At 34.2% G+C, this 26,227-nt stretch overlaps 2 protein-coding genes and 1 pseudogene across 2 annotated transcripts; 1 reads left to right on the top strand and 2 right to left on the bottom strand.

Moving 5' to 3' along the window:
* Positions 1 to 4,346: 4,346 nt before the first annotated feature.
* LOC115960679 (pentatricopeptide repeat-containing protein At2g29760, chloroplastic-like) lies at positions 4,347 to 7,024 on the bottom strand. Its single transcript, XM_031079644.1, has one exon. It carries the CDS (start codon positions 6,974 to 6,976, stop codon positions 5,129 to 5,131), a length of 1,848 nt encoding a protein of 615 aa, XP_030935504.1. The 5' UTR covers positions 6,977 to 7,024; the 3' UTR covers positions 4,347 to 5,128.
* Positions 7,025 to 12,256: 5,232 nt separating this feature from the next.
* LOC115959565 lies at positions 12,257 to 14,974 on the bottom strand (annotated as a pseudogene).
* Positions 14,975 to 17,576: 2,602 nt separating this feature from the next.
* LOC115961529 (pentatricopeptide repeat-containing protein At3g21470-like) lies at positions 17,577 to 18,415 on the top strand. The gene is made up of 2 exons (XM_031080501.1): positions 17,577 to 18,127; positions 18,175 to 18,415. Exons 1-2 carry the CDS (start codon positions 17,577 to 17,579, stop codon positions 18,413 to 18,415), a joined length of 792 nt encoding a protein of 263 aa, XP_030936361.1.
* The last annotated feature ends 7,812 nt before the right edge of the window (positions 18,416 to 26,227 follow it).

The following is a 26,227-nucleotide window of genomic DNA, read 5'->3' as shown; positions in this document are numbered from 1 at the left end:
TCTTCTTGTCTAGATGATCACTGGCTGAAAGTGCACCACATTGCGTTGTGGATATCTTTGCATTTATAATTCGACATTAACTGCCAAAACCAAATTGAATTTAGTTGGATTAATCAAATTTGTGGACGCAACTTCACATATCATAAATGAGTTGCTTCTCTTTGCCCTCAATTCTTTTTTCAGTGATGACTAGAATGAGAATCTGGTCCATTTTTTGAGTGTCCAATGACCCAGGTAACTCTGCGTTAAAGATTGAAACAAGGTAGCTAATTATTTTTCTTGTTCTCTATTTATTTATTATTATTTTTTGGATAAATGAGGTGCTTCTCTTTGCCCTCAATTCTTTTTTCAGTGATGACTAGAATGAGAATCTGGTCCATTTTTTGAGTGTCCTATGATCCAGGTAACTCTGCGTTAAAGATTGAAACAAGGTAGCTAATTATTTTTCTTGTTCTCTATTTATTTATTATTATTTTTTAGATATATATAGAACATTTGAGAGAAAATGATGTTCTTAAATGACAACTGATAAGATTTGTAGTTGTCACTTCGCTTTGAATCAGAGGGGAGGTCTACAAAATGGACAAGGCAAACTTTAATGTGAATTTCATGATTTGCATGTTTCTATCTTAATATAAATTATGACATAGCGACATTCCATCAAGATTAATAGTGTATCATTCAACATATTCTGATAGATTTTCGTGTATGTTGAATTATTTAGTACCTTGTGGAAAATATATATGAAAATACATTACACTAATGATATAGAGTTTGATTTTTTTTTTTTTTTTTTTTAATACAATTTTATTGAAGCTGGCTTTCCGTTTGCTAAAGTTGTGGGTATTCAAGAGTTTATGACTGAAGGGTGACTCCCTCATTATTTCTCAGGATTTGGGTGAGCATTCCCCAGTTATCTATGGTATGCTGGCTACTATTCATGACTTTCAGATATCCTATGTTTGCAAACAAGTTAATAAACTTGCTCATTTGTTAGCAAAATATGCATTAGACATTAATGATTTTTCTTTATTGATTAAAGAGAGTCCTTGTTTCTTAGAGCATGTTTTTCTTCATGATATACTTGTTGCTTTTCATTTTGAATAAAATTCACAATATTCACATAAAAAACAAAAACAAAACAAAAAGACAGACCTTCTACTTTGCCCCCTATATATGCAATGTTATACCAATTTCAAATAAAATATAAAAATTTAATCATTTGGATATATAATGCAAAATGTAAAAATGTTTTCTCTTTAAAATCACACTTTATATAGGTAAATTTATCTTTATATTTTAACTTATTTTTTAAAACAAATAAATCATTGAAAATTAACTATCTCAAATAAAAATTTTCATTGAAAATTCTCACTCTAGGGTTATGCACTCAACCCACCAATGCCAACCAAACTCAATCTAACATGACGCCTTGGGTTGGCTTTCCATGTCAGATGGTAAGTGTTGATCAAAGCAATTGTCCTTAATATCCCTACATATGTGATGAGTTGTTTCAAGATTCTTAATGGTCTTTGCCTTGAGCTACAAGCCATGATTAAAAGATTTTAGTGGATCAAAGGGGTAATGACAAAATAGTGCATCGGTTCGCTGAATTGGGCAAAATTAAGCAGACTAAAGGTTGGTGCTTTGATGAAAACAAAATTTATTCTTACATGCTAGGCTTGTGACATATAACTTAAGGTTATTTTTATTTATTTATTTATTTGTATTAGTAATTTTATTGTTTCATTGATATTTTTGATGTTTCTTTACTTTAAATATGATGCATACTGTTAATTATTATAAAACTTAGACAACCAAAAGTTATGAAGTACCGCAAGCATTTCTTTGCTTGTACTCAAGTTTGACCTTAATCTTTTTTTGTGTGGATTTTGTTTACATTTTCCGGTCTAAGCTTTTTAACAATACGATCACGACACCAAAAATCTGCAGACTCACATTATGCCCACGTGAATACAGAATAATCAGGGGAAAAAAAAGGAAGAGAAGACTAGATTTGCTGTATTTAAATTATTGAGCCCCGAAGGATCTCAATTCCAAGAGAATGTTTGTACTACTTTTATTAAGTATTAACAATAAAATATAATTTACAAGTTTAAGAACTTTGAGACAAGATTGCCAACCTTTGCCAGCATAAACTTTTGCAACCTTTTTGGCACTTGCATTATCATCAAAAGTGATTTTATCCAGCATCCCCTACCAAAACTAGCTTTTCTTTTGCCACGTTCAAAGTTTTGGAGGTTCACATTGTTAGACCCTCCTGCTATCTGGCACCTCTTGTCTTGCAAATGAAAATGACCATAATAATAAAAAGGAATGGAAGGTTAAAAAAGGTGTCACATCATATATGGAATCCTTTCCCAAGTCATGTTTTCAATAAATTCCGTAACATAGTTTGGTTAAACATATTGCTTTATGGGCATCAAATACAAGTAATCAGAAGAGCATCACATCATATACAAGTAACCATCTCTTTCTCTCTCTATAGTCTTTATCATAGCCGAAGTAAGCAGACTTCAAAAGCATTTTGTCTATGTTAATCTTCATTCTCTAGATTCATGCCTGTCAATTTGTTGTCACAATATATATGCAGCATTTTCACAATTATGCCCTGGGTTTGATACTTTGGTTTATTGATTTGAACTTGCAAAGAAAAAGGAGGATTGAAACGACCAGTGCCTTGGATAATTATTAATAACTTGCAAAGAAAAATTAGACAAGGTGATTACAATTTTGCTTTATTCCAGGAACGGAGTATTTTTAGTAGGTGCAACAAATCCTAATTTTCAGCAAAAATTGGTTTTCATGCAAAGAAATACATACTACCCACAGTTTTTATATACCCCTTTGGTCTGAGCTGGTATGTTACCCTCTAGTTACTAAAGGGAAATGACATCAGAAAGACGTTGAACAAACTCAATCTGTTTGTGCATGTTCTTCCTTTTGTCCACAATTTCGGCATGTGTGGCTGTACATCTAATATAATATCTCTGCACTCAAAAACATTATGTACTGTTACCTTAAAGTAAAACTTCCTCTACAAGTGCATCATTATGTTCTGTTCAAGGATAATATTTAGTATCTTTTAGCATCAGTTACAGTATGCAGAGGAGCTACTGATAATACACATCTAGGCCAGAACATGACAAACTTATCATTATATACCACCATAATTTTCCAAAGACTGTTAATTTTTTCCATGTGCCCTTCTAATAACACCTATTGAATTTTATGTCTTTTTACCCTTTACAGCAAAAACCTGATTCAGAACATAATATATGGACAAGCATTGTTGGTCTGTCAAGAATCTAGACTATTATTTCTAAGAAAAAAAGAAATTTTGGTTGAACAGTGGTGTCATATGACTACTATTTTGGTTTCAACACTCACAATGAATAAGGTTAGAATGAATTAGAAATTATAATTCAAAAGCATCAAAATGGAAACGGGCACCCAAAACTAAAAGTTAGAAAAGCATCTCACTGTTCCTGTTTTTTAGTTGGAATCTGAAGCAGAGTCATGGCAGCTTTGTAATTGTGATCGGTAATCAATAAACCATTTTTAAATGGATGAGTACTGTTTTTTGATGTTAAAACTGAAAAAAAAAAAGGGGGGTGGGGACAAGATGCAGAATTCACAACTGGGAAGGTTGTGATATCCTTAAGAGAACAGAGGTAATGATTTCCAGAAACAGGATGAGAGTTGAGGCCTTTAGATTGTGTAAGTACATTCAATGTGGGCTTATGGTTCTTCAGCCAGAATTAGCACCAACTAGTAGGTTCAGTTCCACCTGTTGCATAGGATACTTTTAGGTTTAATGAGTCGTCCAGGCCATAATAATTTTTATTGCCATTTGTAAAGTCACAGCTCTTGTGAGTGTTAAAATTAAGTTTCAATTTTACTGAACAAGATTACTTTGTAATGCCCATCCTACCATCTAAAATTAGTTTCAAAATTAATATAATACTTGTTATATCTCTAAAATTAACATCCTAGTTGTCATTAATTTGTAATATCCACTCCAATTAATTGACCAATTTGTTGATTTTATCATTAGATTTCGATGATGAGGTGGAGAATACAAATTAATCTAGACTTAAGGATGTTGACTGGCAAATTTATGGTTGAAACAAGATAGACAACACCCCCCCCCCCCCCCCCCACAATAAAACTTAATGAGTCTTTACAAGTAATCTTTACACTATTACTATGTGAGAAAGCTTCCTTCTTGTTTTCTTCTTTGGAAGAGAAGGAGGGGAAGATAAGAAAGCTATTCAAATAAATTAAATTAAAACATTATTTAGTGTATAGTGTGGATCAATGATAACAAGTTTGTGTTGGTATATTGAAAGTTTGAAACTAACATGTTTAGTTGCAAAAATTACACATTAACTCACTGAAGTTATCTTCAGGCATGAAAGGAGCCCCTTGCAAGCTGCAAGCATTAGAGCAGCCAGCCATTAAGTATAAACTCTCCTTTATACCTTCATCACCAATTACAGTGACATCCAAATTTTTAATGATTGTTTCCTTTTGTAGTATCAACTCTACAGGTTGAATTTCTCACCTTCAAGACCATGGAAATGTTTGAATTTTACTAGGATGGCCCAATGCTTTGATGTATCTCATTCTAGACAATGAACTCCAACTCTGGTCTGTTATCCATTTTCAATGAGGGGCCAGAAGGAAGCCACCACTGCAACAAATCATTCCATCTCTTAGATGATATAAGGGTCAGGCTTAACACTTATTCTTCCCCTGGCCATACTTCTTCACCATGCCACCATAACCTTGATTTTGCAAGTTCATGCCTGCCCACAGTTTTTCTCTTGCCTGATTCTACCAGTTGGGTGACATTTAATCTGGGTTTTTCAATTCAACCTCCAAAATTTCATGTACCAAAAACCTCTCATACCTTCTCATTTTGTGTCATAAAAGAGAGGTTTTTCTTGGAAGTAATTAGGACCCTGCTTTTTGAATAAACGTTGCTCCAGGAACAGAATAAAGAAATAATGAATTTTTCCCAAGACGTGTAATTTAAATACTCAACTTCCTCATAGCATCTCAGGAGGCGTATGTTATTAGGGCAATGAACCATGGGGGTTTTTCATGATCCATCACATACTGCTTTCAAGTGTCCATTTAAACATGATAAAGCCCAATAGATTTCCTTTCTTTCCTCATGACTTGTATCTCTGGCAAGAAATTCATGGACCTTATCCCCTACTTGGATGGAGCTACAACCAGGAACTTTTTCCATGCCTTGCTGTCTCATTGCTACCCGAGAGATTAAAGCATCTCTCCACTGTCCAATTGATGCACTCAAATTAGAAATCAGTGTTAAATAGTTAGGATTTGAAGGCTCCAGCTCCATAATTTTCCTGGTTACAGACTCTAACATGTCCCCATTTCCATGAATCTTACATGAACCTAGTAGAGTGGCCCAAATGACAGCATTTGGCTCTAAATGCATGCCTTTGATAAATCGTACTGCTTCTTCCAACTTCCCTGCTCGACCCAGAAGATCAACCATGCAACCATAATGCTCAATTCGGGGGACAATACCAAACTTGTGCACCATCTGGTCAAATACCCTTTCACCTTCCTCCACCAACCCTCCATGAGTGCAAGCAGACAGAACAGCAATAAAAATGACATCATCTGGCTTAATACCTTCTACATGCATCCTACCAAAGAGAGCTAGAGCTTCTTTACACTGACCATTAACAGCTAGACCCAAAATCATCGTAGTCCATGTAATTACACATGTTTTAGCCATCTTATCAAAAACTGCTTTTGCATTTTCTATATCTCCACATTTTGCAAACATGTCTATCAAAGCATTGCCTAAAGGAATAGACAAGTCAAAATTGTTTCTCTTGGTATAAGAATCAATCCATTTCCCATGTTCAAGAGACCCCATGTGAGAACACGCAGAAAGTACACTGAGCAAAGTTGTCTGATCAGGCCTGCACTTGCCATCTATTAACATCTGATGAAACACATAAAGAGCTCGATCAAACTCATGGTTATGAACATAACCAGCAATCATAGCATTCCAAGAGACAACGTTCTTAAATGGCATCTGATCAAAAACGTTCCTCGCAGATTCAAGATCACCGATCATAGTGTACCCAGAAATCATAGCCGTCCAAGAAACTACAGTTCTCTTTGGCATCTGATCAAAAATACACTGTGCAGACTCGATATCACCCAAGCTTACATAGCCAGAAATCATAGAATTCCAAGAAACCTCATTTCTCTCTGGCATCCTCTCAAAGACCGAGCGAGCCAATTCCATATTTCCAGCTTTAGAAAGCCCTGAAACAACAGAATTCCACGAAACCATACTCCTCTCAGGCATCAAATCAAACAACCCAATTGCAAATTCAACCTCTCCATGCGCCAAGTACCCAGAAATCATTGAATTCCACGACACCACGTCTCTTTCAGGCATTTCCTCAAACACCCGACACGCAGAATCCAAATTCCCACCGCATTTAGCATAGAAATCCAAAAGGGTATTCTGAACAAAAACACTTGAACCAAATCCTAGCTTCACAATATCACCATGAATCACTCTACCATCTCCTAGAGCTTCAAACGATTCAAAACACCTCAGAAGAAAAGTGAAGGTAAAACTATTCGGCAAAATCGCCAAGGCCTTCATTTGATCATAAACACGCAATGCACCTTGATGGGTCTTTCCAACAAAGCATTTAATCATAGTATTGTAGGAAATTACATTGGGATACTGAGAATTTCGAAATATGCGAACCGCGTAATCAAGGGAAACGAGTTCGGAGGCAAGAGTGATAAGCTTAGGCAACACAAAATCGCTTTCATGGAGGCCATGCATGAGAATTTGAAGATGGGTTTGCTTCAATTCCCTGATAGTTTTACAGTTCTGCAAGAGTTTCAGCATTCTTAGCCGCCTTTTAGGCTTATGGATCATTCAAAAGACAGTTGCTCTAGCTGCTTCATGGAGGGAAGAGTTCAAAAACTCTGGGAAGGGCATTTATGTTATTATTTCGAAGTTTATGGCTGTTGAAGACAATGTGCATCTTATAAAAAAATTTGTGTTAATTTGCTAATTTGTTCCAACTGATTCAAGATAGTAATTATAAACTATTTGTTAATTTTTTAGCTTAATGTGGCAAAACAGCTCTATCAAGTATTGCAGGGTACCAAATTTCAATATGAACGTTGTTGGAATTTGTTAAAGCGCTCACCAAAATGGTTGGTTATTGTTAACAATCAGAAACCAAAAAAAAGAACGAGATTTGAGACATCTTCATCTTCTAATCTAGAATCAATAAGTTTAGAGGATGATGATATTCCACTGGTTCTAATTGTAAACTTGGAGAGACCACTAAAAGGGTGTAGGCCGAAAAAGAAAGATTGAAGAAATCAAAGTGCAAACAAGTTACGACTTCACATATGGAAGAAATATTGAATGTCATGATGGAAGAAAGAAGAAAAATGAGTGAGATGAAAATAGCTTGTATTGAGAAAGGACATCTTGTAGGCCATGAGCATTAGATGGTGCGAATTCAACTTAAGGATAAAAAAAACTTGATTTGGCAAGAATGAAAATGGAACTAGATATAAAAAGATCAAAAGAGGAATATGAAATGGAAAAATTAAAAATGGAAAAGTTGAAGGAGGACAATAAAATGGAGAAATTGAGAATGAATCAGATGAAGGAAGAAAAAAATATTATGATGATGGATGTAAGTATGTTGTCTTCAGTGCAGCAAGAATATTCATCAATGCCACATAGAAATCCTTGAAAAGTGAAGGTCTCATTCTTAGACTATCATCATCATCAATGCTCTTATTTTGTATATGATTAAGAGAGCACTTTAATCTTGTTTTGTTGCAATGTGATCCTACTAACTAAGAATGTATATTGGGTCACTCATTTTTGTTTTGTTGCAATATGACCTTGTTGCACTATTCATTTTGTTTTGCTACAATGTGATCCTATTGAACCATATATGTATATCCAAGGTGATGTTCAACCTTATTGCTAATTCCCATTAGCTTTGTACTAGTTTTTAAGGTTTTAAAATGCCATTACTGCTATACTGCTAATTCTCATTAGCTTTGTACTAGTTCTAAAGCTTTGTACCAATTTCCATTATTGCTATATTGCTAATTCCCATTTAAAATGTCAAATTTCTTTTTGTATTAGTACAATGAAACAGGTGGTGCCCTTGCTAAGAAGGTTGAACTGATTGCATTAAAGCTTTTGTTCTTTTGTTCAGATTCCATACTTCCCATATATAGGGAACTATAGCAATAAAGATGGTTTCCTAATATATATATATGTGTGTGTGTGAGAGAGAGAGAGAGACTCTAAAAAAAAAAATAGCCTGTTGGAAAATATGACTATTATAAATTTTGAAAATATTATTGTTGGGAGATTTAAAAATATAGCTGTTGGGAATTTAAAAAATATAGCCGTTAGGAATGAATAGAGAAATAAGGAAAATATTAAAAAAAGAATAAAGAAAGAATGAAGAAATAATATTTAAATGAGATTGAGAAAGGATAGAGAATATGTTGGAAGTATATTTAAAAAAAAAAATGTAAGTAAAAGGTAAAAACAACTGTTTATACTTCAAACAGTACAAAAATTTAGAAAAATTGCTAGAGATGCTCTTAAGACCGATTTGGTTTCAAAAATAGGTGTATCTAGTTTTCAGTTTCTTTATTCTATATTCAAATCCTGAATTTAAATATATATATATATATATATATATATATATATATATAAAAGCACTTATTTTTACATTTAGTAGTGTTTAGTAAGTTATTTTAAATATATAATTTGGGTATATAATACATCATACATGTGTTTGATCATTATTTTCTTTTAAAAAAAAAAGTAAATTTTCTCACTTGCATCATATCACTAAAAAAAATAAAAGTAACTTTGTGCTTTCACAATATTTACGAATATGCCACTATATTTGTATTCATAGGAAAAAAAAAACGATGAAAAGTTGTATTCATTTTTTTTATTCAAATCGAACTTTTAGGATACTGAAAATGAAAACTAAATTCAAATGCTAAAACCAAATTAGTTTTTTAGTGGTGGGACCCGCTAAAAATTGAAAATGAAAACAAAAAATGGTGCCTCTTCAACTAACCAAACAACCCCTTTTAACCTTTTATGGTTGATCAAAACAGCAATTATTTTTATTGGTGTAGGGTAAGATCAAATTCAGATCTCTTATTCGATAACAAAAAACTCACCAAAACACACTTTATAATGAGGTGAGAGTTTGTCCAAAAAAAAAAAAAAAGGTGGCGCCTGATTTTAATGGTTGCTCTTTATCATCAGATCAAGCCATCAATTAGTTTTATTGGTATAGGGTAAGATCGAACCCCAAATCTCTTGTTTAATAACAAAAAACCCAGCAAAAACACACTTATAAAGTGGTGAGAGTTTGTAAAAATGATGAGGTGAGAGAGCTGCATGCTATAAGGAGCTCCCTCCAAAAACTAAATAAACAGTTGGATTTGAAGTGGAAAATAAATGAAACTTTAAAAAATGAGGGTAACTTTGTCCCAAAATCCTAAAGAAACTACAAACTGCCCAGTCTACTATCATCAAACACAAACCCAGTACATACATCAAAATCCAAAAAAAATTAACCAAAGCTCTGATTATTGTACCCTACGAATTCTCACTAATTGGAGTTACCTCATAAGGAATCACATCTCTCAAGGATCACTTAGAGAAGCTCTTGTTGTGTACAATGATATTAGGCGTATAGGACTTGACTATGTGGGTGTAGTCCCTTTAATTCTCAAGGCTTGTGCTTCTCTTTCTTTCCTTGGTTTTGGGAAAGCTTTGCACACCGAGACGATAAAGACCGGGGTGGATTGCAATGTGATTGTTGGGACCTCATTGCTTGGTATGTACTACTTTTATTAAGTATTAACAATAAAATATAATTTACAAGTTTAAGAACTTTGAGACAAGATTGCCAACCTTTGCCAGCATAAACTTTTGCAACCTTTTTGGCACTTGCATTATCATCAAAAGTGATTTTATCCAGCATCCCCTACCAAAACTAGCTTTTCTTTTGCCACGTTCAAAGTTTTGGAGGTTCACATTGTTAGACCCTCCTGCTATCTGGCACCTCTTGTCTTGTATATGAAAATGACCATAATAATAAAAAGGAATGGAAGGTTAAAAAAGGTGTTACATCATATATGGAATCCTTTCCCAAGTCATGTTTTCAATAAATTCCGTAACATAGTTTGGTTAAACATATTGCTTTATGGGCATCAAATACAAGTAATCAGAAGAGCATCACATCATATACAAGTAACCATCTCTTTCTCTCTCTAAAGTCTTTATCATAGCCGAAGTAAGCAGACTTCAAAAGCATTTTGTCTATGTTAATCTTCATTCTCTAGATTCATGCCTGTCAATTTGTTGTCACAATATATATGCAGCATTTTCACAATTATGCCCTGGGTTTGATACTTTGGTTTATTGATTTGAACTTGCAAAGAAAAAGGAGGATTGAAACGACCAGTGCCTTGGATAATTATTAATAACTTGCAAAGAAAAATTAGACAAGGTGATCACAATTTTGCTTTATTCCAGGAACGGAATATTTTTAGTAGGTGCAACAAATCCTAATTTTCAGCAAAAATTGGTTTTCATGCAAAGAAATACATACTACCCACAGTTTTTATATACCCCTTTGGTCTGAGCTGGTATGTTACCCTCTAGTTACTAAAGGGAAATGACATCAGAAAGACGTTGAACAAACTCAATCTGTTTGTGCATGTTCTTCCTTTTGTCCACAATTTCGGCATGTGTGGCTGTACATCTAATATAATATCTCTGCACTCAAAAACATTATGTACTGTTACCTTAAAGTAAAACTTCCTCTACAAGTGCATCATTATGTTCTGTTCAAGGATAATATTTAGTATCTTTTAGCATCAGTTACAGTATGCAGAGGAGCTACTGATAATACACATCTAGGCCAGATCATGACAAACTAATCATTATATCCCACCGAAAGTTTCCAAAAACTGTTAATTTTTTCCATGTGCCCTTCTAAGAACACTTATTGAATTTTATGTCTTTTTACCCTTTACAGCAAAACCTGATTCAGAGCATAATATATGGACAAGCATTGTTGGTCTGTCAAGAATCTAGACTATTATTTCTAAGAAAAAAAGAAATTTTGGTTGAACAGTGGTGTCATATGACTACTATTTTGGTTTCAACACTCACAATGAATAAGGTTAGAATGAATTAGAAATTATAATTCAAAAGCATCAAAATGGAAACGGGCACCCAAAACTAAAAGTTAGAAAAGCATCTCACTGTTCCTGTTTTTTAGTTGGAATCTGAAGCAGAGTCATTGCAGCTTTGTAATTGTGATCGGTAATCAATAAACCATTTTTAAATGGATGAGTACTGTTTTTTGATGTTAAAACTGAAAAAAAAAAAAAAAAAAAAAAAAAAAGGGGGGTTGGGGGGGAGGACAAGATGCAGAATTCACAACTGGGAAAGTTGTGATATCCTTAAGAGAACAGAGGTAATGATTTCCAGAAACAGGATGAGACTTGAGGTGGCTTTTAGCCTTTAGATTGTGTAAGTACATTGAATGTGGGCTTATGGTTCTTCAGCCAGAATTAGCACCAACTAGTAGGATTCTTTTAGGTTTAATGAGTCGTCCAGGCCATAATAATTTTTATTGCCATTTGTAAAGTCACAGCTCTTGTGAGTGTAAAAATTAATTTTCAATTTTACTGAACAAGATTACTTTGTAATGCCCATCCTACCATCTAAAATTAGTTTCAAAATTAATATAATAGTTGTTATATCTCTAAAATTAACATCCTAGTTGTCATTAGTTTGTAATATCCACTCCAATTAATTGACCAATTTGTTGATTTTATCATTAGATTTTGATGACGAGGTGGACAATACAAATTAATCTAGACTTAAGGATGTTGACTGGCAAAATTTATGGTTGAAACAAGCCAGACAACACCAGCCCCCCACCCCCCCCCCCCCCACAAAAAAAAAAAAAAAAACATAATGAGTCTTCACAAGTAATCTATAAACTATTACTATTTGAGAAAGCTTCCTTCTTGTTTTCTTCTTTGGAAGAGAAGGAGGGGAAGATAAGAAAGCTATTCAAATAAATTAAATTAAAACATTATTTAGTGTATGGTGTGGATCAATGATAAGTTTGTGTCGGTATTTTGAAAGTTTAAAACTAACATGTTTAGTTGCAAAAATTACACATTAACTCACTGCAGTTATCTTCAGGCATGAAAGGAGCCCCTTGCAAGCTGCAAGCGTTAGAGCAGCCAGCCATTAAGTATAAACTCTCCTTTATACCTTCATCACCAATTACAGTTTCCTTTTGTAGTATCAACTCTACAGGCTGAATTTCTCACCTTCAAAATCATGGAAATGTTTGAATTTTACTAGGATGGCCCAATGCTTTGATGTATCTCATTCAAGACAATGAACTCCAACTCTGGTTTGATATCCATTTTCAATGAGGGGCCAGAAGGAAGCCACCACTGTAACAAATCATTCCATCTCTTAGATGATATAAGGGTCAGGGTTAACACTTATTCTTCCCCTGGCCATACTTCTTCACCATGCCACCATAACCTTGATTTTGCAAGTTTATGCCTGCCCACAGTTTTCTCTTGCCTGATTCTACAAGTTGGGTGACATTTAATCTGGGTTTTTCAATTCAACCTCCAAAATTTCATGTACCAAAAACCTCTCGTACCTTCTCATTTTGTGTCATAAAAGAGAGGTTTTTCTTGGAAGTAATTAGGACCCTGCTTTTTGAATAAACTTTGCTCCAGGAACAGAATAAAGAAATGATGAATTTTTCCCAAGACGTGTAATTTAAATACTCAACTTCCTCATAGCATCTCAGGAGGCACATGTTATTAGGGCAATGAACCATGGGAGTTTTTCATGATCCATCACATACTGCTTTCAAGTGTCCATTTAAACATGATAAAGCCCAATAGATTTCCTTTCTTTCCTCATGACTTGTATCTCTGGCAAGAAATTCATTGACCTTATCCCCTACTTGGATGGAGCTACAACCAGGAACTTTTTCCATGCCTTGCTGTCTCATTGCTACCCGAGAGATTAAAGCATCTCTCCACTGTCCAATTGATGCACTCAAATTTGAAATCAATGTTAAATAGTTAGGATTTGAAGGCTCCAGCTCCATAATTTTCCTGGTTACAGACTCTAACATGTCCCCATTTCCATGAATCTTACATGAAACTAGTAGAGTGGCCCAAATGACAGCATTTGGCTCTAAATGCATGCCTTTGATAAATCGTACTGCTTCCTCCAACTTCCCTGCCCGACCCAGAAGATCAACCATGCAACCATAATGCTCAATTCGGGGTACAATACCAAACTTGTGCACCATCTGGTCAAATACCCTTTCACCTTCTTCCACCAACCCTCCATGAGTGCAAGCAGACAGAACAGCAATAAAAATGACATCATCTGGCTTAATACCTTCTACATGCATCCTACCGAAGAGAGCTAGAGCTTCTTTACACTGACCATTAACTGCTAGACCCAAAATCATCGTAGTCCATGTAATTACACATGTTTTAGCCATCTTATCAAAAACTGCTTTGCATTTTCTATATCTCCACATTTTGCAAACATGTCTATCAAAGCATTGCCTAAAGGAATAGACAAGTCGAAATTGTTTCTCTTTTTTTGGTAAAAAGGAAAGTATATTAAAAGAAACTAACAAGGAGCCAAGCCAATAGGACAAAGCCTATTACAAGCCACACCCAGGCAGTCATTTGATACAAAGGAAATCAAACCCACAGGAGGGAGAGCCGTCGAAATTGTTTCTCTTGGTATAAGAATCAATCCATTTCCCATGTTCAAGAGACCCCATGTGAGAACACGCAGAAAGTACACTGAGCAAAGTTGTCTGATCAGGCCTGCACTTGCCATCTATTAACATCTGATGAAACACATAAAAAGCTCGATCAAACTCATGGTTATGAACATAACCAGCAATCATAGCATTCCAAGAAAAAACATTCTTAAATTGCATCTGATCAAAAACGTTCCTCGCAGATTCAAGATCACCGATCATAGTGCACCCAGAAATCATAGCCGTCCAAGAAACTACAGTTCTCTTTGGCATCTGATCAAAAATATACTGTGCAGACTTGATATCACCCAACCTTACATAGCCAGAAATCATAGAATTCCAAGAAACCTCATTTCTCTCTGGCATCCTCTCAAAGACTGAGCGAGCCAATTCCATATTTCCAGCTTTAGAAAGCCCTGAAACAACAGAATTCCACGAAACCATACTCATCTCAGGCATCAAATCAAACAACCCAATTGCAAATTCAACCTCTCCATGCGCCATGTACCCAGAAATCATTGAATTCCACGACACCACGTCTCTTTCAGGCATTTCCTCAAACACCCGACACGCAGAATCCAAATTCCCACCGCATTTAGCATAGAAATCCAAAAGGGTATTCTGAACAAAAACACTTGAACCAAATCCTAGCTTCACAATATCACCATGAATCACTCTACCATCTCCTAGAGCTTCAAACGATTCAAAACACCTCAGAAGAAAAGTGAAGGTAAAACTATTCGGCAAAATCGCCAAGGCCTTCATTTGATCATAAACACGCAATGCACCTTGATGGGTCCTTCCAACAAAGCATTTAATCATAGTATTGTAGGAAATTACATTGGGATACTGAGAATTTCGAAATATGCGAACCGCGTAATCAAGGGAAACCAGTTCGGAGGCAAGAGTGATAAGCTTAGGCAACACAAAATCGCTTTCATGGAGGCCATGCATGAGAATTTGAAGATGGGTTGCTTCAATTCCCTGATAGTTTTACAGTTCTGCAAGAGTTTCAGCATTCCTAGCCGCCCTTTTAGGCTTATGGGTCATTTAAAAGACAGTTGCTCTAGCTGCTTCATAGAGGGAAAAGTTCAAAAAATTTGGGAAGGGCATTTATGTTATTATATCGAAGTTTATGGATGTTGAAAACAAGTTACAACTTATAAAGAAATTTGTGTTAATTTGCTAATTTTTTTCCACTGTTTCAAGATAGTAACTATAAACTATTTGTTAATTTTTCAGGTTAATGCAGCAAAACAGCTCTATCAAGTATTGTAGGGTACCGAATTTTAATATGAACATTGTTGGAATTTGTTAAAGCACTCACCAAAATGGTTGGTTATTGCTAACAATCAGCAACAAAAAAAAAGAAGGAGATTTGAGGCATCTTCATCTTCTAATCTAGAATCAATAAGTTTAGAGGATAATGATATTCCACAGGTTCCAATTGTAAACTTGGAGAGACCACTAGGGGTGAAGGCCGAAAAAGAAAGATTGAAGAAACGAAAGTACAAACAAGGTACGACTTCACATATGGAAGACATATTGAATGTCATGATGGAAGAAAGAAGAAAAATGAGTGAGATGAAAATAACTTGTATTGAGAAAGAACATCTTGCAGACCATGAGCATGAGATGGCGCGAATTCAACTTAGGGATAAAAAACTTGAAATGGCAAGAATGAAAATGGAACTGGATATGAAAAGATCGAAAGAGGAATATGAAATGGAAAAATTGAAAATGGAAAAGCTGAAGGAGGATAATAAAATTGAGAAATTGAGAATGAATCAGATGAAGGAAGAAAAAAAGATTATGATGATGGATGTAAGAATGTTGTCTTCAGTGTAACAAGAATATATTTGTCAATGCCAAATGGAAATCCTTGAAAAGCGAAGGTCTTGTTCTTAGACTATTATCATCATCAATGATCTTATTTTGTATATGATTAAGAGAGCGCTTTAATTTTGTTTTGTTGCAATGTGATCCTACTAACCAAGAATGTATGTTCGGTCACTCATTTTTGTTTTGCTGCAATATGATCCTATTGCACTATTTATTTTGTTTTGCTATAATGTGATCTCAAAGGTGATGTTCAACCTTATTGCTAATTCCCATTAGCTTTGTACTAGTTTTTAAGCTTTTAAAATGCCATTACTGCTATACTGATAATTCTCATTAGCTTTGTACTAGTTCTAAAGCTTTGTACCAATTTCCATTATTGCTATAATGCTAATTCCCATTAGTTTTTAAAATATGAAATTTCTTTTGTATTAGTACAATGAAACAGGTGGTGCCTTTGCTAAGAAGGTTGAATTGATTGCATTAAAACTTTTGTTCTTTTGTTCAAATTCCATGCTTCCCATATACAAGGAACTATAGCAATAAAGATGGTTTCCTTATATATATATATATATATGTGTGTGTGTGAGAGAGAGAGAGAGACTATTAAAAAAAAAAAAAAAAAGCCTATTGGAAAATATGACTATTATAAATTTTGAAAATATTATTGTTGGGAGATTTAAAAATATAGCCGTTGGGAATGAATAAAGAAATAATATTAAAAAAATATTAAAAAAAGAATAAAGAAAGATTAAAGAAAAAATGAAGAAATAATATTTAAATAAAATAGAGAAAGGATAGAGAATTTGTTGAAAGTGAATTTAAAAAAAAAAAAAAAAAAAAGGTAGGTAAAAGGTAAAAACAACTGTTCACACTCCAAATAGTACAAAAATTTGGAGAAATTATTGGAGATGCTCTTAGGACCGATTTGGTTTCAAAAATAGGTGTATCTGGTTTTCATTTTCTTTATTTTATATTCAAATCCTGAATTTAAATATAAAAAAAGCACTTATTTTTACATTTGGTAGTGTTTGGTAAATTGTTTTAAATACATAATTTGGGTATATAATACACTGTACTTGTGTTTGGTCATTATTTTCTATTTAAAAAAAAAAAAATTTCTCACTCACATCACATCACTAAAAAAAATAAAAATTAACTTTGTGCTTTCACAATATTTACGAATATGCCACTGTATTTGTATTCCTAGAAAACAAAAACAATGAAAATTTGTATTCATTTTTTTATTCAAATCCAACTTTTAAGATACTGAAAATAAAAACTGAATTCAAATGTTAAAACCAAACCAGTTTTTTAGTGGTGGGACCCTCAAAAGTTGAAAATGAAAACAAAAAATGGTGCCTCTCCAACTAACCAAACAACCTCTTTTAACCTTTTATGGTCGATCAAAATAGCAATGATTTTTATTGGTGTAGGGTAAGATTGAACCCAAATCTCTTATTTGATAACAAAAAACTCACTAAAACACACTTTATAATGAGGTGAGAGTTTGTCAAAAAAAAATAATTTTGAGGTGGCATGTGCTCTTAATGGTTGTTCTTTATCATCAAATTAAGATACCAATTAGTTTTATTGGTATAGGATAAGATCAAACTCCAAATCTCTTATTCAATGACAAAAAACCCACCAAAAACACACTTTATAATGAGGTGAGAGTTTGTAAAAATGATGTGGTGAGAGAGCTGCATGTTATAAGAAGCTCCCTCCAAAAACTAAATAAACAATTGGATTTGAAGTGGAAAATAAATGAAACTTTCAAAAATGAGAGTAACTTTGTCCCAAAATCCTAAAGAAACTACAAACTGCCCAGTCTACTATCATCAAACCCAGTACATACATCAAAATCCAAAAACAATTAACCAAAGCTCTGATTATTGTACCCTACCAATTCTCACTAATTGGAGTTTCCTCATAAGGAATCACATCTCTCAAGGATCCCTTAGAGAAGCTCTTGTTGTGTACAATGATATTAGGCGTATAGGACTTGACTATGTGGGTGTAGTCCCTTTAATTCTCAAGGCTTGTGCTTCTCTTTCTTTCCTTGGTTTTGGGAAAGCTTTGCACGCCGAGACGATAAAGACCGGGGTGGATTGCAATGTAATTGTTGGGACCTCATTGCTTGGTATGTATGCTAAATGTGGTGATATCATTGATTTACGTAAAGTGTTTGATTATTTGCCTAAGAGAAATGTTGTAACATGGAATGCCATGATTGGTGAATACTTGAGGAATAAAGAAACGAATTCTGCATCAATTTTGTTCGAAAAGATGTCAATAAGAAATGCAGTGACTTGGAATGAAATGATTGATGGGTTCGCAAAGGGTGGAGATATTGTATTGCAAGGAAATTGTTCAACAGTGTTCCTCATGAGTTGAGGAATGTGGTTACCTGGACTGTGATGGTTGATGGGTATACCAGCAATGGGGAGATGGAGGCTGCAAGGGAAGTTTTTGAGGAGATGCCACACCGGAATTTCTTTGCATGGTCTTCGATGATTTCTGGGTACTGCAAGAAGGGTGATGTAAATGAGGCCAAGGCTATTTTTGATCGAATTCCTGTCCGAAATTTAGTGAATTGGAATTCGTTGATTTTTGGGTAGTCTCAAAATGGTTTTTGTATGGAAGCTATGGGAGCATTTGGCCAAATGCAAGCTGAAGGATTTGCACTTGATGAAGTCACTATGACGCAAGACAACCAAAATAAAATTGAAACAACAATAAAATTAAAGGGATATGACCTAGGAGTCAGCACCTAGGCCTTGCTTGGAGTCAGCACCAAACGGGGAAATCACTAGAAGTCAGCACCTAGAGTAGACTTGGAGTCAACACCAGACCAAAGAAAAACCAAACGGCCATTTTTTCATTCATCAAAATATCAACTATCTCTCAAGGAGTACAATAAGTTGCTTATAAAGGATTGCTAAACCCTAGTTCTAATTGGTTAGGAAACCCTAATTGTCTTATTACAAAAATAACCTTATTTCTAAATTAAAATACTAAAAATCCAATAAACTAATAGGACCTAAGACATAAAAATACAATTGACTTGCAAACATAAATAATACTAAATAATAATCTTCTTGCATCTCGCATCATTCTCCTCTGGTTGGAGAAAAATCGACCTCGAGTTCTCAATCGTTGAAGGATTAGGATGCTAACAAGTAACACTTGCTTCAAGTCTGGAATTACCTTAGGGAGCATAGAGAAAAGAAAAACCTTGAATTCCACCATGACAAACTCTTCTGGAATAACAAAATCAATGTGTGGAATCAACATAATCTTATCTTGAATCATTGGAAGCAGTATGTTATCCACTTTCTCCACTTTAGCAAACTGTTTGTCTTCATGCACCATGGAAGGCTAATCAAAAGCAGATTCATTAGTTTTCAATATCACATCATTTGCACCCTCTAACATAATACTCTCTTTAGACACCATCTCTTCACCTTGTTGCTCTTCAATAGATTCATTTCCCTGCATGCATATTAAAGCAACACTTGTCGAGGCATGTACGTCTATGTCAACATTAGGCTTTAGTGTTGCTAGAGGATTCTCCATGACCAAGATATCATCATTAATGTTGTCTTCTATTGGGGCAGCAATAAGTTCATTGTGATCAAATATCTTTGGTTTCCCAATTGAATCGGTTTGAGTCTTCTTTTGATTCATCTGAGTAATCCTGTCTTGAACATTTTTCAAGAGCTTTATAGACAATTCCTTTAATTCCTTGGTAGCTAATTCCTTGATAGATTGTTCAAAAGTGCGCTGAGGACATGAAATGGGATGAGGATGGGGTAAATACTTAGCTCGATAGTATGGTGACAAATACTCATCACAAAACTTTTCTTTCATATTTTCCTACACACTAATGGCAGGTTCATACCTCATATAGCGAAAATATTCAAGATTCTTCCAAAACCTTTGTGCTTTACCTCTTAACTTCAACTTGGCATACCTAACCTTTTTGTTATTTGCAAAATTTGCTTGCTCAAAGAATTGCTCCATCCCATTCATCCAGTTGACAAAATCTCGTGGATAAGTTTCACAACCATCAAAATAAGGTGCTTCTAATATTACCATGATTCTCTAAAATAGTGCTTCAACAAATAGTTGGAAGTTGGAACAAGAACCTGAGTTGCTGTGATGTTCTCTGGACAGATCATTGGAATAGGCTTCTAAGACTATTCTTCAAATAGTTGCTGGGACTGGGCTAGTTAACAGGCTGGATTTCGTGGACTGGGTCTTGTATTTTTTTTTTTTTTTTTAAAGAAAACCGGTGTTGTAAAATGTGGGCTTTGGGCTTGTTAACAAATGGGCCAGATTAGGTAATGGTCTGGGTTATAAAAGTGGGACGAGTTAGCTTGATGGTTTAAAAAATAAAGAGAGTGGGTTTAGACAAGGCTAGTGGGTTACCTTGTGACATCTGAACGATGGAGACTGATTAGATTGCGGCTTTGTGGCACTGGGCAAAACTGAAATCATGGCGGCGCGAAAAAAAGGTGATGGTGAGGATAACCAGTTAAAGCAGCGGCTCGTAGAGGTGGTGGTGGTGGCATGCGCAAAAACTGTCGTGAAAGGATTCAACCCGATCTGAACGTGGTGGTTTGTTGGTGGTAGTGTGGCACAATTGCAGCAATGGGCTCTTATTTCTCTTCTCTATGTCTTTATGGTTGCAAGAGATTTGGAGGCTTGATTGGCATGAATATCTAGTCTTCTGATGGGTAGCATAACTATAGGACAGCTTTTTGGTACGAAACAAGAAAAATGACGACAACTTTCTAGTGGTGAAAAACACGGCAGTGATAGGAAATTTTTTTTTTTTTTTTTTGGGTGTGTATAATTTTTCTGATTCTTTCCTGCGGTGATACTTCAACAGATTGATGTTTGCTCTGATATCAAATATAACGCAAAACAACCAGAACAAAACTGAAACAACAATAAAATAAAGGGATATGACCTAGGAGTTAGCACCTAGGCCTTGCTTGGAGTCAGCACCAAGCTGAGAAACCACTAGGCACGTAGGGTAGACCTGTAGTCAGCACCAGACTAAAGAAAGACCAAACGGCCATTTTTTCATTCATCAAAATATCAACTGTCTCTCAAGGAGTACAATAGGTTGCTTATAAAGGATTGCTAAACCCTAGTTCTAATTGGCTAGGAAACCCTAATTACCTTATTACAAAAATAACCTTACTTCTAAATTAAAATACTAAAAGCCCAATAAACTAATAGGACCTAAAACATAAAAACACAATTGGCTTGCAAACATAAATAATACTAAATAATAATCTTCTTGCATCTCTCGCATCATTATGACGCAGGACAACTAGAACAAAACTGAAATAACAATAAAATAAAGGGATATGACCTAGGAGTTAGCACCTAGGCCTTGTTTGGAGTCAGCATCAAGTGAGGAAACCACTAGAAGTCAGCACCTAAGGTAGACCTGGAGTCAGCACCAGACCAAAAAAAGACCAAACGGCCATTTTTTCATTTATGAAAATATCAACTATCTCTCAAGGAATACAATAAGTTGTTTATAAAGGATTGCTAAACCCTAGTTCTAATTGGCTAGGAAACCCTAATTGCCTTATTACAAAAATAACCTTACTTCTAAATTAAAATACTAAAAGCCCAATAAACTAACAGGACCTAAAACATAAAAATACAATTGGCTTACAAACATAAATAATACTAAATAATAATCTTCTTGCATCTCTTGCATCACACTATTGTGAGTGTTTTATCTGCTTGTGCTTAGTTGGGGCTATTGGATGCTGGTAAAGAAATCCATTGCATGATACATCGTAAGAAGATTCAGGTTAATGTGTTTGTTTTGAGTGGATTGGTTGAGATGTATGCGAAATGTGGGGATTTGATTAATGCAAGGTTGGTCTTTGAAAGGATGACTGAGAGGAACACTACCTGTTGGAATGCTATAATCTCGGGTTTTGCCACTCATGGACGATGCAAAGAGGCTCTTGAGTTTTTTGACATAATGGAAAGTTCAAACAAAAGGCTTGATGATACAACTTTTCTTTCTATTCTCTCAGCATGTGCGCATGGGGGGTTTATGAATGAAGGTATAGAAATATTCTCCAAGATGGAGAAGTATGGCTTGGAAGCAAGTGTCAGGCACTATGGGTGCTTAGTTGATCTTTTGCGGTGAGCAGGGAGACTAAGAGACGATTATGATCTAGTGAAGAGAATCTGAGAATGCCAATGAAACCTAAGGACACAATTTGGACAGCTATGCTGGGAGCTTGTTGGATTCATCAGGACTAGGATATGACAGAAAAGATAGTGAAAGAGGGCACACAAAATGTGAACATGGTGACTGCTACTGATTCACATTACGTTCTTCTGTCACATATTTATGCTACTTCAGACAGCTGGGAGAAAGCTGAAAGGATGAGAACAGTCATAGATAACAAAAGGCTACAAAAGACACCAAGTTGCAGCTTGATTATGCCAGGCAGCACTAAGAACACATTTTGTGTTGATGCTAAATAAAGCATAGATCTATACTGGGTTTTGCATAACCAAGTTTGTTTCTAACTTCTTGACTATATTCTACTTTCCAAAAGGATCCTGTCATCACTGGAAGAAGGAAATATTGTGATTGACATTCTGCTTCAGTTTAATTGGATATTTTGCCCTTTCCCCATCCAAAACCAAGACTCACCATGCAAAGAAGTATTCAGGAGCTGGCTGTCAAGTTTAATGATTATCAGAAAGTTTAATTGCAAAGGTGCTGAACTTTGAAGGTTAAGTCATATACAGAGCTGGAAGGATGGCCTTCTATACCTACTTTAATGCCTCAAACCCATGTTAGGTAACTGCAAGAAAGCTTTTTACGAATTTGATACGCACCAAAGATGTATGATATCAAGTTGAACCCAAAATTTCCACCACCAACACACTTACTATTGTTGAATTATTATTATTATTTTTTTCTTGTAATTGTTGTAAATTACACTATAGAAACAATATATTTATGAGATGTATGATATCAAGTTGAACCCAAAATCTTTCTCAAAAAAAAAAAAAAAAAATTGAACCCAAAATTTCCACCACCAATACTCTTTGCTTTTAACTATATTTGAAGTATTTTCTTTTTTCCTCTAATTGTTGTAAATTACACTACAGAAACAATATCTTTATGCTGTCTCATTTAATGAGAGAATTAAATTAGACAACGTAGTGCCTCTTCCACTGAAGACCTACAAAAAGAAAAAGAATTTTATCAAAAAAGAAAAAGAAAAAGAATTATTGAATACTTTTCCTTTGGTTATATTGAAGCATATCAAAATAAATATCCATAACACTTGCTGTTACATTAAATAAGTAGAGGCGATTTCTAGCCGCAGTTGCAGTGATAAGAGCATGAGGTGGCTCTAATTCATACTGGTAGTTTGTTCTTCCTAAGTGTTCTACTACATTTATACTTATAACCTTCCCTTCTACATTTTCACCAATCACTTCAGGTCCAAATGCATTAATCACTTTATCCGGAGGTCCAATTAGTTCAATTTTAGCATTGTCACCAAGACCTATACATATAATACATAACCACAACAAATATGTGAATATCAAACTTCGTTAATGTGCACACATACACACCACTCAAAAGTCCAAGATACTCATATATATATATATATATATATATATATATATATAATTGAGTTCAAGTTACACTTGGCGTAACTCTAAACAATTTTACACCACTCAATATTTTTTAATTGGATGCGAATTTTGATAAATCTACCGTTAGATTCCATTATGTTTGTATATTCTCTATGCTTGCAAAATTTCAAAGTGATAAAAAATTAATAGTCATGTCATTTATCAATTGTTTAATTTCAAGTTTTTGTAGTTTAAAATAATGCATAAAAGATGAGTTTATAGATCGAATGGTAAATAACATGAAAATTGACATGATTGTTAAGATCATATAGAATATGTAATTCAATGGTGAGATTTTCAAAATATAAATTCTATAACAAATTATTGGGAGATGTAACATTGCTTAGAGTTATATTAGGTGTAACTTGAACTTAATCATATATATATATATATATATATATATATTTATATATATAACTGTCTTAGTATTCTCTATGCACCTTTCGTGTTTCATAAGTCTCAAAATTCGAACAGGTGTCATTTTTTATTTCCCAGTCTCCATATATATGCCGCTTTTCTTCCATTATGTTATTCCCTTTTTACTCCAGCTTTCAAGTTTCAAGGCGAATCCCGCTTTTATATGCTACCATTTTATTGAACTTTGAATGGCAATGAATCTTTTTTAGTTATGAGATCACTACAAAAAAATCGTCTTGTCCCATCGTTTTTTTCTCGGCGTTTTTACAAATCGTCGTAATAGATAAGCCTATACCAGCACTTTTTGCCGGCACTTTACAAAGCGCTGCCATAGGAGGCCTATAGCGGCGTTTTTCAAAAACGCTGGTATAGGAAGCCCAAAAGCGCTGGGATAGGATTCTTGATTTACCTTATAGGGAAAGAGTTATCCCAGCGCTTCCAAAAGCGTCGGGATAGGTCTTTCTCCATAAGGGAATGGAGGGATCTGTCCCAGCGCTTTTAAAAGCGCTAGTATAGGTCTTTCCGTTCCCTTATGAAAAGAGCCCTATTCCGGCGCTTTTGGAAGCGCTGGGATAGCTCTTTCTCCATAAGGGAATGGAGGGGCCTGTCCCAGGGTTTTTAAAAGCGCTGAGATAGGTCTCTCAGTTCCCTTATGAAAAAAGGCCTGTCCCGGCACTTCCAAAAGCACTGGAATAGGCCTCTTTTCATATAACCACGAGTACGGTAGCATTTTTTTTAATATTAAAAACACGTTATTCATGTCGGCTCATGCGTAAATTACTATTTACTTACATAACAACTTATTATTATTTTTTATATATAATTTTACTGAATAGTTTCTCAAAAACACTCACCTTATATTATTTATTCTAAATTATATTTTAATAAAATATTATTTTTTTAATTTATTTAAATAATTTTTTTCTCTTCACCCATCACAGCCACCATCTAATTTCATTCTTCATTATCCAAAAATGCTAAGAAAAAATAAAAAAGTTGAAATACACAACAATAGTGCTTACATATATTTGCACAAATATTGCAGTAGAAGCAGAGAATTACCAGATTACCATGATAAAAAAAATCAGGTTTTAAAGTGGTCTATGGTTGAGTTGAGGATTTTTCTTGGGAGAAAACATATATGGAGAGAGAGAGAGAGAGAGAGAGAGAGATATAAGTGTGAGATATATCATGGTAAGTATCAAATGATACCATGTTAGCGGTATCAAAATCCAATAAGTGTGAGATATATCAATGAAAAATAACTACATCAATAATAAATGAAAAACATGTGTTAGTGGGTAGTTATTTTTATACATATATCTATCATTTTTTTGGATTTGAATATGGATGACATGGTATCATTTGATACAAAATACTTTTTCCTAACATAGGTCATTACCACTAAAATTACTTTTTTGCTTACTAGCTATAGCAAGTAACAACTTGCTACCTAAGATTTGTTGTGAAAATGTTGTTGATGTAGTTTTTTTTTCTTTTTTTTAGATCGTGTGATATTAAATATTAAATGAGGAGTCTTACATCCCTAACATTTTCATAATAAATTTTAGGTGTCAATCTATTATTGGTTTTTTTTTTGGTCACCACAAACATCACTTTTTTTTTTTTTTAATCTACATACCACTAATAATTTGTCACATAAATTTTGTTGTGAAATCATTGTGTCGCTAGTATTTCTCATATTAAATTGCCATGTATGAAGTAAAATAGTAACTAGGAAGTTCATATATATATATATATATATAAACATAATTAAAGCCAAGTTGAGAAAAAAAAAATTCAATTGGAGTCTAATATAATTAAATCATCAAAAACTCAATTTGCGTCATATGTCCTATTTAAGTTTTTTTTTTTTTTTAGGTGAGTTAATGCTATGCAAAAAATGAAGAGTCTAATATAATTAAATCATCAAAAACTCAATAAACAAAAAAAGAAGAAAGAATAAACTCATGTGTATATATATATAAATAAATAAGAAATAAACTAAAATAAAACAATGAGAGAGAACTCATCCATGGCTTAAAAAAAGGTATAACTCTTACATCAAGTATAATTTAAAGTCATATATATATAATTATGATTTTTTTTAATTGTACCGTGCATATACACAGATTATACACTAGTATTGTATAAAACATATGTCCTAAAAAAAATTGTGAACATTCCAAGTTATGTCTTTTGTAACCTTCTATTGCAATGGAGGGACAAAACATGTTTATATATATTGCAATCGTCGGTCTTTTGTAACCTTCTATTGTAAACTCATCCATGTTTATATATATTTTTAG

This window comes from Quercus lobata, chromosome 9, assembly GCF_001633185.2.
Source record: "Quercus lobata isolate SW786 chromosome 9, ValleyOak3.0 Primary Assembly, whole genome shotgun sequence".
In the NCBI taxonomy this organism is placed as follows: domain Eukaryota; kingdom Viridiplantae; phylum Streptophyta; class Magnoliopsida; order Fagales; family Fagaceae; genus Quercus; species Quercus lobata.
This window is presented reverse-complemented; position numbering and strand designations above follow the sequence as displayed.